Here is a 16,630-nt window from a genome sequence, read left to right on the forward strand (position 1 = left end):
CTCCACGCAGCGCCTGTGGGATTGTGGCGTAGAGGTGTTGGGACCCTCGCCTGTGACGGCACCGGCCTTCCTTGGGTCTGAGGTTGTGTCTGGAGCGGTATGGAGCAGGACGATGAGTGGCAGGCTGTGCGCCAGTCTCCCACAGTGAGTCTGGGGTTTGTCCTGGAGGGCTGCGGGTGGTGGTGGAGGTTGGAACGAAGGTGGAGGCTCTCTGGAGAGGGCACAAGCCCAATGGCGGCTTGCTCAGTCTGTCAAGTAGGTTCTCAGTCGAGCTCGAGGCCTGTGTTGCCTGTTGAAGGTGGAAGGATTCAGTTTTGTAGAGAGGGATTTGGGCACCGTGGAAGTGGTGGGGAGAAGCAATAAAAAACTTATTTATTGGAGCTCTTTGCTAGACGCCACTGATTACAGCCTAAGTTACTTTTGGGGTGGGGGTTGGGGTTCAAAGATGGTTTCTCTGTGTAGCCATGGCTGTCCTGGAAGTCTCCCGGAGACCAGAAACTTGAGTGATTGTAGAGAGGCACTGTAGAGAGGTGTGGGGAGGGAAATTTATTTATTGGACCCGTTTGCCAGACTCATTTATTTGGGGGAGGGAGTTGGGAGTTAAAGATGGTTTCTCTGTGTAGCCCTGGATGCCCTGGAACTCTGTAGACCAGGCTGGCCTCAGACTCCGATCCACCTGCCTCTGCCTTCCAAGTGCTGGATTAAAGGCGTGAACAAAAAGCCCGTAGCCATGCCTTTAATCTCAGCACTTTGGAGGCCTGTAAACCTAATATGAAAACCAGGCTGACCTCCAACTCACAAGAGATCCTCCTGCCTCTGCAACCTATGTCACCACATCCAGCTCCACAAAATACTATTAAATCTGTTAAAATTAATGACAATTTTGTTTGTTTGTTTGTTTGTTTTGTATATATTCTGTGACTGTTTTCTTTGTGGTCTGCATGGAGATTGGTTTATACTGCTTGAATTCAGAAGTACAATTCGTGGGCTGGAGAGATGTCTCAGAGGTTAAGAGCACTGGCTGCCCTTCCAAAGGTCCTGAGTTCAGTTCCCAGCAACCATATGTTGGCTCACAACCATTTATAATGAGATTTAGTGCCTCCTCCTGGCATGCAACTGACTGAACACTGTATAAATAATAAATAAATCTTTTTAAAAAGTACGATTCATGTTCTAGTATTGTACTTTATATAAAATATATATTTAAGGTTAATGATCTTTATATTTCTAATCTAGATCTCAGTATTAAATGCTGTTAAATTAAATACAATTTTTTTAGTTGGTTGTTGTTTTTATTCCAGACAGGGTTTCTCTTTGTAATAGCCCTGCCTGTCCTGGAACTAACTTCCTTTGTAGACTAGGCTGGCCTCACAGAAATCCGTCTGCCTCTGCCTTCTGACTACTGGGATTAAAGGCATGCACAACCATATCCAGACAGTAATATACTTCAAATTGTGTTTTTTTGTTTTTTGAGACAGGGTTTCTCTGTGTAGCCTTGGATGTCCTGGACTTCTTTGTAGACCAGGCTGGCCTTGAACTCACAGAGATCTGTCTACCTCTGCCTTTCTGAGTGCTGGGATTACAGGTGTGCATCACCATGCCTGGCTCTAATTGTGGTTTTTCATGTCAGCCTCCAGAGCCCCCACAAGCAGGAGGCAGAGGCAGGTGGGGATCTCTGAGTTTGAGGCCAGCCTGTTCTATAGAGAGAGAGTTCCAGGACAACCAGGGCTACACAGAGAAACCCTGTCTTGGAAAAAAAAAATGTTTGCAGGGAAGTCAAATGTCAATGACTTCAACCCTTGTTTATCCGGGGGTGAATTTCTGTTTTACGTTTTAGCTGGTGGGACTTTTGCTTTGCCCTTTGTTTGAGATAGTCTCTCACTCTGCAGCAGTGGTCAGCTTTGATTACAGGCATGTTCTGCTTCACCTTGATCAAACATAGGATTTTTTTTTCTTTTTTGATGATGGTCTTCTTTAGCACAGGATGAGCTTGAGCTCCTGATCTCTTTTCTTTGCCTGAAATGATGGCATGCCTCCCTTGTTCTGGAACTCACTATGTAGACCACGCTCTGTCGACCACAAGAGATCCAAGTATGGATGTGGACCTCTCGGAGCCCAGTGTCTCCAAATACCTTTTATTTGAATACCTTATTAAGAATTCTGGCAGGTTAGGAGTGTGCTAACCATGGAATTCTCTTAAGATTTCTAATGTAACACAAGTGACTAACGTCTACATTAGTATTCTCTGAAGCCTACTGCAGTCCCTTATCTGACAACGCGCAGGTTAATTGAAATGCATCGAGTCATTACTATTTAGAATTGTCAAAAACAAAACTTCACATGCATAAAAATGACTCATTCCATGCACCGATAATGGAACAGCGCTTAACAGTTAGACATGGCTAGGATTCGCTCAAATACAGATCTGGTGGGCTGGCTCAGCAGGTGAAGGTGCTTGCTGCCAAGCCTGGGGTGACTTGAGTTCAATCCCTGGGACCCACATGCAGGAGGAAAGAGACGTCTTTCTTTGAGTCAAGGTTTCTCTGTGTAGCCCTGGCTGTCCTGGAACTCTTTGTAGACCAGCCTGGCCTTAGAACTCACAGAGGATGATCCTGAACCGATCCTCCTTTCTGTACAGCCTGACTGCTGGGATTAACCACACTCTGGCTGAGGTTTTCTATGCACACATACTTCTGTATGTGTCTCAGGTATGTGCTTATGTATGTTAGTACAGGCATGCATGAGGAGGTCAAAGGGTTGCAGGTTAGTCCTGATCTTCCAGGTGTTTTGAAACAGGATGTAGAGGGAACTTTCATTCACCTGTTTCAGCTGTTGTCTCAGGGGCTTTACTGCCTCCTGCTAACCGAGGCCTAGAATGTTGTCAGCCTGTGAGATTTACTGCTGAATAAGCTCACCCTTTCTTATTCTTACTGAGCTCTGGACTGGCTGCTTCAACTCAGGTGTTCTGGCCCAAACTCCTTTCCCAGCTGATTTATTCAGTCTGGGTTTTCTCTCGGCCTCTGAATTGTTCTGCTTGGCCTCATCTTCTCTCATCTTCTGATTCCTTCTCATTCACCAGTTCATTCCGTCTTCACCCGTGTCTAGCTTGTTCTCTCTTTAACCCGTGTCTGTCAAACTCTCCCAGTAAAAACTGCCCGCCATGAACCCAGCTCTACTGCACTGCCTCTCAGCTCACTGACTCAACTGAACTGACTGCACAGAACCGACTAGAACTCAGATCTGTATGCCTTCATCTCCTGAGTGCTGGCATTATGGGTGTGTACCGTCACACCTGGACCAAGTTTTCTTCACCTTGCTCTGTACCAGGCTGGCCTTGAACTCATATCTGCTTGCCTGTCTTTTGGATTAAAGGCCTGTTTGTATTGCAGCCAGATCACACAGACCTAGAAGTCTTCAGGTGTGATCTCTTGCCAGAGCAGCCATGTCCTGAATCAATGTTCCCCTTTCTGTTTAAGCTAAAAATTGTACACAATTTAATTTTTACAATAGAAACAATTATCAATCCCACAAACAGAATCCACTCAGCCACTGATTCGATGATCCTCCATAATTTCAGTCCTGATCATCTGTCCTGCAAAAGTCTGTTTCAGCAACAAGGTTTTCCAGTCTGAACTATCTGATCCTTTTCAGCTGGTTTGTGAAGCTGTCTCCATTGGGGGGCGGGGGCGGTGTGTGTGTGTGTGTCTGCTGTCTGCCTCTCTTGAGTGGTGCCTTTCACCTGGAAGCTTGTTGTGGTCAGGTCATCACTGGCTTGTCCTGGGAGCGGAGAGGAGAAAGATGTGTGGAACTTAGTAGCTGGGCAAAGGGGACTTTCTTTTTACATGACTCTTTCTTGTAGGATAATGAGACTCTGACGTCAGTGTCGAATGCAGCGGAGTCTTCTGGAAACGTTGGAGTTGACGAGCCAGCAGCCACTCAACATTTAACAGAGATGTTGAGGCCTCCTATGGTAGTTACTGAGGAATTCAGGCACAGTGAGGGTGAAGGGGAGTCACAGATCCTTTTGATACCCCCTGAGCATGGTGTGAGGTACCCCGCCCAGCTGACTCCTACGCCTTCCCAGATTTATTGTCAGACACCGATTGGGCAGGGGTCCCACACGGTGCCCATAGGAAGTCTGGGTCCTCTGGGAGTGGCCATATCCTTCAGTGAGAATCTGATGCCGATTGGTGGCCTTCCAGGCTCAGCTTCCTGTGGTGTCTCAGTGATGGCCCACAGCAGTGTCCCGATAGTAGTGCCTGTCACCACGGGCTCTTTAAAACATGGAATATTGTTGGTCCCAAGCATGCCTTCTACTATGACCCACGCCGTGGGTCACATGGTACACTCCTTAAATCCCTGCGACCTTGGGCTGCCCCCAGCTAGGCACCAGCCATTGCTATCTTTAGAATCCCAGGACTCACTTGGGACCCAGTCAAATTTCCAGGAAGAGCCTGTCACACATGAGCAGCCCACACCTGCTCCACAGGAGAGAGAAGCCCCCAGTACTTCAGGAATAGCAGCCTGGAGACGGTCCTCCATTTCAAGGCCTCATGTCTGCTCGTTCAACTGTGGAAAATCTTATACCAAGCGCTCTCACCTCGTGTGCCACGAACGCAAACACAGAGGTGAATGAAGTGTTGGGTGGAGAAAGGGATGTAGGGAATCTTCATTCTTTCTAAAATATACCTAGATTTATTTTATTGTGTGAAGGGGTGCCCGGTCCCACAGAGGCCAGAAGAAGGCTTGGATCCCCTGGAATTGGAATTTCAGATGGTTATGAGCCGCCACATGTGGGTGCTGGGAATCGAACCTGGGTCCTCTGCAAAAGCAACAAGTGCTCTTCACTAAGCCATTCGCCCAGGCCATCTTTTTGCTTTAAGTGAGTTGGCTGATTTGTGGTTGCTTGGGATTAGAGCCCTCTCTCTTCCAAGGTTGGAACCAAGCCCTGCTGGCTTGCTAGATCACTACCTCAGCTAGTGGCCGTGTCTCCCCGCAGGCTCCTTTCTCTCCTTCGATTTCTCAACTTTGAACACTCTTGCCTCAGAGCTAGATCCCTTCCTTCCCACCTCGAAGCTTTTCCTACTTGAATTTCACTCTTCCACTCTCCCTGCAGGTGTGAAGCCCTATGTATGTGACTGGGAAGGCTGTACGTGGTCTTTCTTCCGCTCCGACGAGCTTGGGCGCCATAGGCGGATCCACACCAGAGACCGGCCACATAGATGCGGGGAGTGTGGCCGACATTTCATGAGATCTGACCACCTCAAGCAGCACCAAAAAACTCATCGGCGTGGGCGGGACCTCCTGCGGCCTCCAGCCAACAATGGACAGATAGACGGACAAACAGATGGTGGTCCTCTTGAGCAGGGCCAGGGGCTTTAGCTCCCTTTCCTGGATTCTCTAACCCAAGACTCTGTTGCCCATGACTAGATCACCTCTGGGGTAGGCGAAGGTTCGGATGGAGACAGGAAGATCAGGAAATGGTGGGGAAACCCACAGGAGAAGCTCTGATGTCCTCACATCTCAGGGAGTCTGACTTCTGCCGTTTAGCCGATGAGAGCAAGGGGCCTACCAGAGAGCTCTTATCTCCTGTCGACCCCAAGCAAGAAACTCTCTCTCTCATGCTTGCTCCGAGAAGCCTGTGCTCTCTCCCTGTGCTCTCTCCCTGCGCCTTCCAGGGCCAGATCATTGAACACTGTGCTTTTTATATCTTAGTGCAAGAACATACCAGACGGATCACATGCTCTTCATCAGATTCTCTCTGGCCTTCACCGTCTACATGCCCAGAGCTTCTGTCTCTTCCCACAAGTCCTGGACGGAATGCCCCCACTACAGGACGTGGCATCTGGCATTCCACAGGGCCACCAAAAACAAGCCATATGAGGAAACTAAAATGAGTGGGAGATAGAGAGTTCTCCTCTCCCCCACCCCTGTGAACTGTTGCAAGGCATCGCTTTTTTTAACAGCACAGCCTGTGGGGAGACCTGCCAAGCAGCCAGCAGACGCGCCCAGCTCTTCAGGGCTGGTCATGAAGTGATGCCCATCTTGGAACTGTGTTGCCTTGGGCCTCTTCCCATTGTTCATGCTCTGTTTAATGTTCTCCTTCCTATGCCTCGGCTTTGAATGACCCAAATAAAAGCAGTGTTCAGGTTGCTTAGACAGCTTAGGGGACAGGAGGGCAATGCATTTTAAATTATGTTTATTAGCCGGACGCAGGGGCCTGTAATTCCAGCTCTCAGAGGCAGAGGCGGAGGCAAGTGGATCACTGTAAGTTCGAGGCCAGCCTGGTCTGCAAAGTGAGTCCAGGATAGCCACAGCTACACAGGGAAACCCTGTCTTGAAAAAACAACAACAACAAAAAATTGTGTGTACATAGGTGGAGGTTAGGGACAACTTTTGAAAGTCAGTAGTCTGACTTTCAAAGTATGTGATTCCCAGGGTTGAACCCAGGCTGTCAGCCTTGGCAGCAAGCACCTTTCCCTCACGAACCATCTTGGTGGCCTTTGTGTTTTCACTGTGTAGCCTAGGCTAACTAGCATCTGCCCGGAAAGATCTGGAGTTACAGGTGTAAGCCACTCACTTGGCTTCGGGTTGCCTCTCCTGCCCTGTGGGACAGAGGGACAGTAACTACCCTGGGGACTCATTCTGGTTGTCTAGAACTCCTCTTCTGGATTCAGTTGGCCATTTTACTGAGCATGAAGCCAACAGAAAGGAGCTTGGTCTCCATTCATGCACCCCAGAGGAGCACAAAGATTTATTAAATTTAAAAACGAAAGAAAGCTTGGCCAAGTCAACAGATTGGCAGAGTCAGGATCCCCTCCACCCCCAAAGTGGGTCTCTTCTGTAAGAGCTGGTACCATCTATAGGTGTTCCATAGGCTTAGGCCCAGATGAGTGCTGAGTCAAAAAATGTTGAGCCCAGAAAGGCCACTCCATCATATGCTTAAGGGATCAGGTTGGGCTTCCTAGGAGCAGTGGCTCCTGTCATGTTGTTAAGAGTCGGCTTACAAGCCTCCAAAACACAATTCTGTGAGGGCTGGTTGCAGCTAAAGGGTGTACCAGGAAGAAAAGACCTCAGACCAGTCTGAGTCAGACTGAAGGACTTAGCCACTGAAGAATTTGTTGTGATACATGAAAACCGTCTTTTACTGTTTGTTGACATTTTTGCCTGAATGTGGGTTCCAGAGGGCATGAATGGAGGTCAGGCGACAACTAGGTCCTGGGAATAAAACTCAGGTCTTCAGGCTTGGCAGCAAGCATTTTCACGACCTATGGAACCATCTTGCAAGCCCATATTTAAAATAAATAAAATGAAAGGTAGTAACATGGTCTTATGTAGTCCAAGCTGTCTCTCAACGCAGTGTCACCAAGGGTGACCTTTTACTTAAAGAGATTTAAGATTTATTTTATCAGTCACTCGAGTCAAATAATTCTATGTTTTTTATATGTCTTTTTGGAACCTCCAGAGATGTATGCAGTCTTGGTAAATCTGGAACTGTTACTGTCCTTATCATATATGAACCCACACCCTAAACAATACGGTGATTGGTTTTGTCTAATTTTACTATTTTTACTCTGTCTGAGGTCCAATAAATTTTAATACAAAGATTTCTCATCTTAATGCTTGGGAAGTTTTTCAGCCGCGTTTTTTGTCAGTTTCTCCCTGTGGTGTCTGAATGAGAATGGTGCCCACAGGCTCACGTGCTTGAATGCTTGGTCTCCAGCTGGTGGAACTGTTTGGGAGGAATGAAGAGGTATAACTTGGGCTGGGGGAGGGGGGAGAGGGGATGGCACACGCTTGTAATCCCAGCAGCCAGGGAGGTGCCCAGTGTAGCCATGTTTTGGAGAAATGGCTAGTGGAGCATCCTGGTGGGTTTTGAGGGTTTTGTTTTTGTTTTTTGAGACAGGGTTTCTCTGTGTCACCCTGGCTGTCAGGAACTCACTCTGTAGACCAGGCCAGCTTTGAATTTACAGAGATCACCCTGCCTCTGCCTCCTTGAGCGCTCGGATTAAAGGCTTAAAGGTGTGGGACTCACACCCTCTGAGGTGTTTAGCTTACATTTGTGAGGGATCGAAGAGAGAACCCAGGATCCCCACACACCACCACAACCACAGGACTGAGCCTGAGGAGGGAGCTTGGAAGTCATTGAAGGAAATTTTCACTGAGAGGCAGGAAGGAGTTCTAGAGAGCAGAGTAGGTGTGTGGGAGAGAAGAACAGGAAAGGTGGTTATGACCCAGACCCTGCACAGTTAGCATTCCCATTTTTTTAAAAAAGATTTATTATTTATACAGTCTTCTGCCTGCATGTGTGTCTGCATGCCAGAAGAGGGCATCAGGTCATATTATAGAGGGTGACCATGTGGGTGCTGGGAATTGAACTCGGGACCTTTGAACTCAGAACAGCCAGTGGGAATTGGCTCTGAGCCATCTCTCCACCCCATCATTCTTATTCATTTCTCAGAAGACTCCTGTGTGTCCAGGGTGCCTGGGGATCTTGGTGCTGGGACCTCAGTGGTCACCTGAATCTTAGCCCCTGGGCTAATGCAGGAAGAGAGAGGGGTATAGCCTCACTCTGGCTGCCTTGTCAGAGAAGGACGGATGGGAGGCTGTGAGCAGAGAGGAGCCGGCGATGTCTGCACAGCCGTGCAGATTTGGAACAGTGTTTGTGATGGGCAACCTGAGCGGAGGTCGGGACTTGTCTCGACTTCTCTGGGCCTGCATCAGGCAACCTCCCTGGTCCCACTGGGGTCTGGAGTTCCTCTGTAGGATACAGCCATGTTCCACAGATGGAAGATACAGGGAAGATACATGTCATCTGTGGCCTGGGTGGGTCCAGGAAAGGTGGGGAGGTTGGGAGAGACGTGTGTAAGCAGTTCTCGAGAAACAGGCATATCTATTTCAGTCCTTCACACGCAGCAGGAAGCCGTGCTCCTGGCTCTGTTGGCTCGTGTTTTTGAGAATGGGTCTTCTGTTACAAGAGGCTGACCTTAAGCTTGCTATGTTGCTGAGGATGACCTTGAACTCCTGATGCTTCTAGCTCTGCCACCTAAGGACTGGGATTTACAGGCCACCATAACTAGCCATAAATATCCCTCTCTTCCAGAGACCGGAGAAACAGTTCAGCAGTCAAGAGCACTTTTTAAAAAATGACTTATTCATTTTATTTTATGCACATTGGTATTCTGTCTGAATGTGTGTGTGTGTGTGTGTGTGAGAGAGAGAGAGAGAGAGAGAGAGAGAGAGAGAGAGAGTGTGTGTCAGATGCCCTGGAACTGGAGTTACAGACAATTGTGAGCTGCCATGTGCGTGCTGGAGTTGAACTGGGGTCACTTTGGAAGAACAACCAGTGCTCTTAACCGCCGAGCCATCTCTCCAGCCCTGTCAAAAGCACTTCTTATTCTTGCAAAGGAGCTGGGTTTTGTTCCCAGCACCTTACAAGACAGCTCCCAACCGTCCCTAACTCCAGCCCTGGGGGCTCTGATGCACTCTTCTCATCTCTGAAGGCACCAAGTACACACACACTACAGTGCACATACGTACATGCTTGAAGGTAAAACAGTCATACACAGAAAAATCTAAAAAAAATAAGACAATTTTCTCAAAGTCTTTTCTTTCACTTCCAGCCTCCCGCCTCTTGTTTGGTTTTCTGTGCTGGGGATTGAACCCAGGCAGGCCTCACTCTACAGGAGTGTATAGAACAGAAGCTATATCTCCAGCCCTTCAGTTCTTATATGTCTGAAGAATTATACTTTTGCTTGTGCTAAGTGCTAAAAGAACCCGTGCTTCTGGCACAGTGGCACACTTGGGAGGCAGAGCCAAGAGGAAGGGGAATTTGAGGTCATCCTCTGCTACATAGCCAGTTGAGGCTAGCCTGGGCTACATGAGAGAGACCCTGCCTCAAAAAATAAATATAAGAGCCAGGCACGGTAGCACATGCCTATAATCCCAGCACGCCAGGAGGCAGAGGCAGATGGATCTCTGTGAGTTGGAGGTCAGGCTGGTCTACAAAGTCCAGGACAGCCAGGGCTACAGAAAAACCAATAAAATATGAGGAAAACACCATAAAGGAGGCATGTGAGAGGCACAGCAGAAGAAAGGAGAACTCTAGGAATAACCATGTCCAATGTGAAAGGCTGGAGAAGGCCATGGAGCTGCAGTGGAAAAATGGAATCTGTGTAAAAACCCCATATGGAGACCAGCTACTTTGAGAGCTAGATCTAAAAAGTTATATATATATATATACATACATACATATATATATATATGTATACATATATATTACACAACATTCTGCCTTCACACCAGAAGAGGGCACCAGATCTCACTATAGATGGTTGTGAGCCACCATGTGGTTGCTGGGAATTGAACTCAGGACCTTTGGAAGAAGAGCCAGTGTTCTTAACCGCTGAGCCATCTCTCTAGCCCCAAGTTACAATAGTTTTAAGACAAACCTCATATCCTAACTTTTCAATTTTCAGCTTTTCCTCCTTCAAAAGTTAAGAATTTCATGCTTGTATGTAACATACATCTGTGTACCCATGAGCACTTGATGCCTAGGGAGGCCAAATAGGCATTGGGTCTCCTAGACCTGGCGTTAGAATGAGCCACCCCGTGGGTGCTGGGAATTGAACCCGGGTCCTTTGGAAGGACGCCCAGTGTTCATAACTGCTGAGCCACCTCTCTAACCCTGGTTTCACTTCTCTCTTTTGCCTTCTTAATTAAAAACAGGGTTGAGAGCTGGGCATGGTGGCACACACCTGTGATCCTAGCACTTGGGGAGGCAGAGGCAGGTGGACCTCTGTGAGTTCAAGGCCAGCCTGGTCTACAGATTGAGTCCAGGACAGCCAAGGCTACACAGAGCAACCCTGTCTCGGAAAACAAAACAAAACAACAAAGAGAAGCAGGGTTGAGTCGGCAACACAAGGCAATCCTACACAGTAAACAACCCACATCTTTCTGCAAACCCAGAGCTGCTCCCTCCCAGACCTGTGTGGGACCAAGCAAAAGTTCCTCCCTCTTATCACATCTGGAACCATCTTTTTTTTTTTTTTTTTGACCCATCTTGCTTTTCCCTAAAGCTGACTCCTCCCTCTTTTTATTCTCCCCGCCCCCTCCCAAAAAAAGGTTCTGTGAGAAAGCACCAACCTTGTTCTAGAAACTCCAGGTTGTACTGCCCCGGCTAGCTTGCGTGCCCTCGGCTTCTGCTGCTAGCCAGGATGCAGTTTTTCTGTGTTCTTTGCCTTTAAAAGCTCCATTGTGATGGGCATTGGGGGCGTCTCTGGGAGAAATGTTTTCCTCCAGGCACTTGCTTGCTTAACACAGATTCTCAATTTGCACTTTGGTCATGTTGAGTGGTCGTTGGGTCCATCTGTCCAGCCCCCTCTTCTCCACCCCCCCAACAGTGTGCCAAGCTGGCAGACCCGCCCCTACCTTATCTACCGGTGTCCACCACCCGTCTCCTGCCCTGTTTACACACTAGTGCTTCTTTAAGGTCAGTCAGTCAAGCTGGAGCTACCAGAATCATCTCTGATCCCGCTTTATGGATGTACCGTACTGAAGTCAGTCATTTTTTTGAAGGATCCTAGCTCGTTTGCTTCAAAACCGTGCCATAATGCTGAGGCTTGTTTCGGTTAGGTGGGTTTATCTCAGTTGAGCTAAGTGCTCTGTCTGGGGCTGGGTGACCGGGATGGCAGGCAGTATGCAGGAAGCCTGGGTTCTGTCCTCAGCACCGCCCACAGCTGGCTGAGGTGCCTGTGCCGTAACCCCATCGCTTGGGGCATGCAGGCAGAAGGTCCCCCCTCAGCCCTCCCCTTCGTTTTTCTCATGGCTTCTGAATTTGAGTCATAGTTAGAAACCTTTTTCTAAATTCTTTTTTAAAAAAGATTCATTTATTTGTGGATCTTATTTATCTGGGGATTTTGTCTGCATGTACATCTGCACACCAGAAGACAACACCAGACAGTTGCGAGCTGCCATGTGGGTGCTGGGAATCGAAGTCAGGACCTTCGGAGGAGCAGGGAGTACTCTCAACCACTGAGCCATCTCTCCAGCCCCTCTAAATTCTTACACGGAGAAATTCACCTCTATCCCCTTGTATTTATATAATGGCATATTTAACATTTGTCATTTTTAGCTTTGGTTTTTCAAATTATAAATATTTTTGGAGAAAATACAGTTTCACAAGTAACTTCTCTCTCTCTCTCTCTCTCTCTCTCTCTCTCTCTCTCTCTCTTCTCTGCGTGTGGTTCTGTAATGCTCCAAACAGGCCATTTCAGTTTGGCAGTGGAAACCAGCTGGCAGATTAAGGCTTGAGGTCCGTGGGCTGGAACACAGGCTTGCCATCTCCTGGAAGATTACATTACAGGATACATGGAGGCCCTGATGCCCAAGATGCCCCTGTGGGATGCTGCCCTTGACTTCGCTGAGTATCTCTGCTCAGCCTTCTCCACTCTGCAGATAGATTCTTCAACTAATGTGCAGGCAGATTCAGGGCACCACTTTTGAATGCTTCTTGGTCAGAATTCTGCCCCTTCAAAGACCAAGCCCGATGGCGTGACGCCAATTCCCCAAGATCTGTAGATGGGGCCCAGCTGTGGACCCATGGCAGGTGTATTGGCTCAGGCCATTCACTGGAGCATCAGCCTTATTTACTGTTAGCTACATGCTCTTTTGGACTTTGCAGATTGTACCTTTGGCTAGACAATCAGCCTCTAAGCACCATTTCCTAAAGTTTGTTTTTGCTGTAGTGATTTATCTTTTTTAATACTTTTTACACGTACGAGTGTTTTGCCTGCATGTTTGTGCGTGCACCTCCTTCGTGCAGGTCAGAAGAAGGTGTCAGATCCTCTGGAACAGGAGTTACAAATAGTTGTGGGTGCTTTCAGTGGAACCAAATCCTTTGCAAGAGCAACAAAGTGGTCTTGACTGCACAGAACTGACAAGAACTCAGAGATCTGCATGCCTGTTTCCTGAGTGCCAAAGTTAGTATGAGGCCAAGTAGAGCAATTCAGTCAGAAGCTGAGCGAAGCCAATTTGAATCAGTCAGCTTGGGAAGGCGTTTGAGCCAGAACAGCTGAGTTGAACCAGCCAGCCAGAGTTCAGAAAGAATTAGAAAGGGTGAGCTTATTCAGCACGAAGTCTCAGAGGCTGAAAACACTGTAAACCTAGATAAGATTGTATGGAGGCTAGAAACATCCAGGACTACGCCTAGGTTGGCAGACAGTGGCAGCAAGCCTCTGAGAAAACAATTAATTCAGGCAAATAAAAATTACTTTTATTAAGCTCAGTGTGGTGGTGCATGCCTGTAATCCCAGCACTCAGGGAGGCAGAGGCAGGCGGATCTCTGTGAGTTCAAGGCCAGCCTTATCTACAAATTGAGCCCAGGACAGCCAGGGCCACATAGAGAAACCCTGTCTTAAAAAAACCAAAATTAAATTAAATTAAATTAAAATTAAAAAGTTACTTTTCCTCCTCTCCACTAGACCCTGCACACAGCCAGCCTCCCCCACACCAGTCTCTACAGGCCCTCTGTTGACTCCAAGTTTGTCTCCCTTGCCTCGCAGCCCTCTGCCCCTCTGTGGAGAGAGTTTTCCATGCTTCCTGTCCCTGTCCTGACATCTCTCTCTTACCTGGAGTTTTGTTTCCTGTTTGTCCAGCCAGGCTTTCGCAGTGGCTACAAAAGCAAACTTCTCTGCCTTCTGCAGCTATGTATTCTCCAGTGAGACGTGAAGTCCAACCTTAGAGAGAGGGGCTCATTTTCCAAGTCTGTTTTGTATACTATCTCAGGTTTAGAGTACTGTGTAAATGTTCTCTGTTCTCCTTTCTTTCTCCTCCCCTCTCTTGTTTTCTCCCTTTGAGACACCAGCTGACTTGGAATTCACTGCACAGCCGGGTACAGACTTGACCTTCTTCTGATCCTTTTGCCTCTACCTCCTGAGTGTTAGGGCACAGACATGGATGACAAAGCCTGGCTTATGCAGTGCTGGGGCGGAACTTCAGAACTCTGCATGCTGGGCAAACGGTGCCGGTTAAGCCACGGCCTCAGCCCACACTCTTTTCTTTTCTATTGTTGGTCTTTCATTGTACTTTAAATTTGCTTTAGGATAGGCTCTTGCCTGGTAGCCCTGGGCCCCCAGATGACTCAGTGGGTAAAGGGGCTTTTCACCAGGCCTAATCACCTGAGTTTGATCCTCAAGTCATACAAAATGGAAAGAAAGAACAGACTCCATGAGTTGACCTCTGGCCTCCAGATTACAAGGTAGCTGATAGTACCTCCGACCACCCCAGAATAACTGTAGCCCAGGCTGGCCCTGAACCTGCAGTGGCCCTCTTGCCTGTCCTTCCTGAGTACTGGTGTTATAGATGTGAGTCACTAAACCCAGTCCCCTATATTTTCAACTTTCTATGTGTCAGTCTTTGCCTGTTTATGGGGCTGGAGAGATGGCTCAGTGGATAGGAGCACTTGCTGCTCCTGCAGAGAACCCAGGTTCGATTCTCAGCACCTACATGGCAGCTCACAACCTCCTATAACTTCAGTTCCAGGGGACCTAATGCCCTCTTCTGACCTGTATGGGTATAGGCACACTTATAGTAGACATACAGGCAAACCATTTCTGTGTGTGTGTGTGTGTGTGTGTGTGTGTGCGCATGCGCGGGCATGCATGGCTATCACAGCAGGCCATCTATCCTCTTTCTTGACCGGATTCAGGCTGATGCAGTCTCTGGGCACACTTGTCGCCCTGTGAGAGGGATTGTGATTACCCATCGATAGTGTACTCTGCACATGGCAATGCCTGTTAATGAGTTCATTAACTTTTAAATGAAATGTAATTGCGAGCTTTAATGAGAACTACTTCATGGATTGTTATGAGTTTTAGTGGAATTTGAGGGAAATGGTTGGGGTTTTAGGATGGGTCTGGAATATGTTACCATTTAAGTTAATGGAATATAGTCTCCTTGTCCAAAAATTCATGACCCGACAGATTAGATGTGGATAATGAGGGATAACTATTATCTTTTCTTTTTATAGTTGTTGGAATTATTGTAAGACCCAACCACAGTCCCCTGATCTTTTACCCCTACCTTGTGATTAGTGTTTTGTTATGGATTCTTTTGTTTGTTTGTTTGTTTGTTTCAGTTGTTGTGCTTTGGATCTTGGATGTCCTCTAATGGTCCATGTGTTGAAAACTTAGTCTCCAACCAGAGGTGACCCTGGGAGGTGATGGAACCATTAGGGCCTAGAAGGTGTGCTCTCTCTGAAGGCTCCTTCTCTCGTTCCCATTCTGGAGTTCCTCTGCTGGAAGCTGCCACAGCATGCTGACAGCCACAAGCTTGAAGTCAATGGGGCCAACTGGACTGGCACCACCAAACCATGAGCCAAAATAATTCCCCTTTCCATCTATCTATCTATCTATCTATCTATCTATCTATCTATCTATCTATCTATCTGGCATGATCTCCTATAGACCAGAGCTGTTTGAGAAACCCTGTCTTTGAAAACAAAACAAAGAAACAAAAACCGGACAGTGTCAGTGTGCAGTCTAGGGTAAGGAGTGGTTCAATGCCATCACCAGGAGACTCCCTTTTGAAAAATCAGGGAAGAGAAAGCACAGCCTTTGTATCATCTTCCCCCACTTATTGGCTTATGTACAGAGAGGAACCAGACAGTTTGCGTTTTGTTCACGATAGCTTCTGCTCTGGTGCTTGGTGGACTCGTTGCCGCTCAACACATTCCTGAACAGCCGAACGTTGTCTCTCATAGTTACTCAGACTGATGTGAATCATTCTCTAGATTCTAACACAGTGCGCCGCTGATCTTTGCTCTTCCTTATTTAATGTTCATGGGTGTTTTGCCTGCATTTATGTCTGTGCAGGGCCCAAGAGGGAATCAGATTGCTCGGAACTGGAGTCTGATGCAGTTGTGAGCTGCTGTGTGGGGGCTGAGATTTGAACCTGGGTCCTCTGGAAGGGCAGCCATGTCTCTGGGCCCTGATCTTTGCTCTTAACATGCTGCTTTGATTGTTCCATATATTAGCAAGATACTAAAGAGTGGCCATGTTCTCCTGAGTGGGAGAGCTAGGCCGGGCTGAGCATTGTCACTGTCAAGGCTTTTCTAATCTTTAGCCCTTGCAGAATAAAAGCATATGCATACATATATTCATTTTTATAAGGACTAAGCAGAATGTAATTTAATTAAAAAATATTAATTATATAAGGCAGTTGTGAACTTTAGAAGGTGGGTGCTGAGCACTGAACTTGGGACCCCTGCAACAATAATACGCAATCTTAACCACTGAGCCATTTCCCTATACAAACATGCACACACACACAGTCATCAGGCTTCATGGCAAGCACTCCTGGCTGCGAAGCCATTTCACCAACACCTGCACATATGTGTGTGTGTATATATGTGTGTGTGTGTGTGTGTTTATATATGAATAGATAGATAAAGAGAGAGACAAGGTTTCTCTGTGTAGCCTTGGCTGTCCTGGACTTGCTTTGAAGACCAGGCTGGCCTCGAACTCACAGAGATCTCCTTCCTCTTCCTCCCCCAGTACTGGGATTACAGGCATGCACCATCACATCCGGCTCTGCATATATTCTTAAACGATGAAGTAGCACTCTAATGTAA

The 16,630-nt window shown here is 47.5% G+C and overlaps 1 protein-coding gene across 1 annotated transcript; it reads left to right on the forward strand.

Annotated features, from left to right (window-relative positions):
• On the forward strand, positions 1 to 5,382 carry Klf17 (KLF transcription factor 17). Its single transcript, XM_021644526.2, has 3 exons — positions 1 to 144; positions 3,860 to 4,628; positions 5,117 to 5,382. The coding sequence occupies exons 1-3, from the start codon at positions 100 to 102 to the stop codon at positions 5,380 to 5,382; spliced, it is 1,080 nt and encodes a 359-aa protein (XP_021500201.1). The 5' UTR covers positions 1 to 99.
• The last annotated feature ends 11,248 nt before the right edge of the window (positions 5,383 to 16,630 follow it).

The sequence above is a fragment of the Meriones unguiculatus genome, chromosome 3 (genome assembly GCF_030254825.1).
Source record: "Meriones unguiculatus strain TT.TT164.6M chromosome 3, Bangor_MerUng_6.1, whole genome shotgun sequence".
NCBI classification, from domain to species: Eukaryota; Metazoa; Chordata; class Mammalia; order Rodentia; family Muridae; genus Meriones; species Meriones unguiculatus.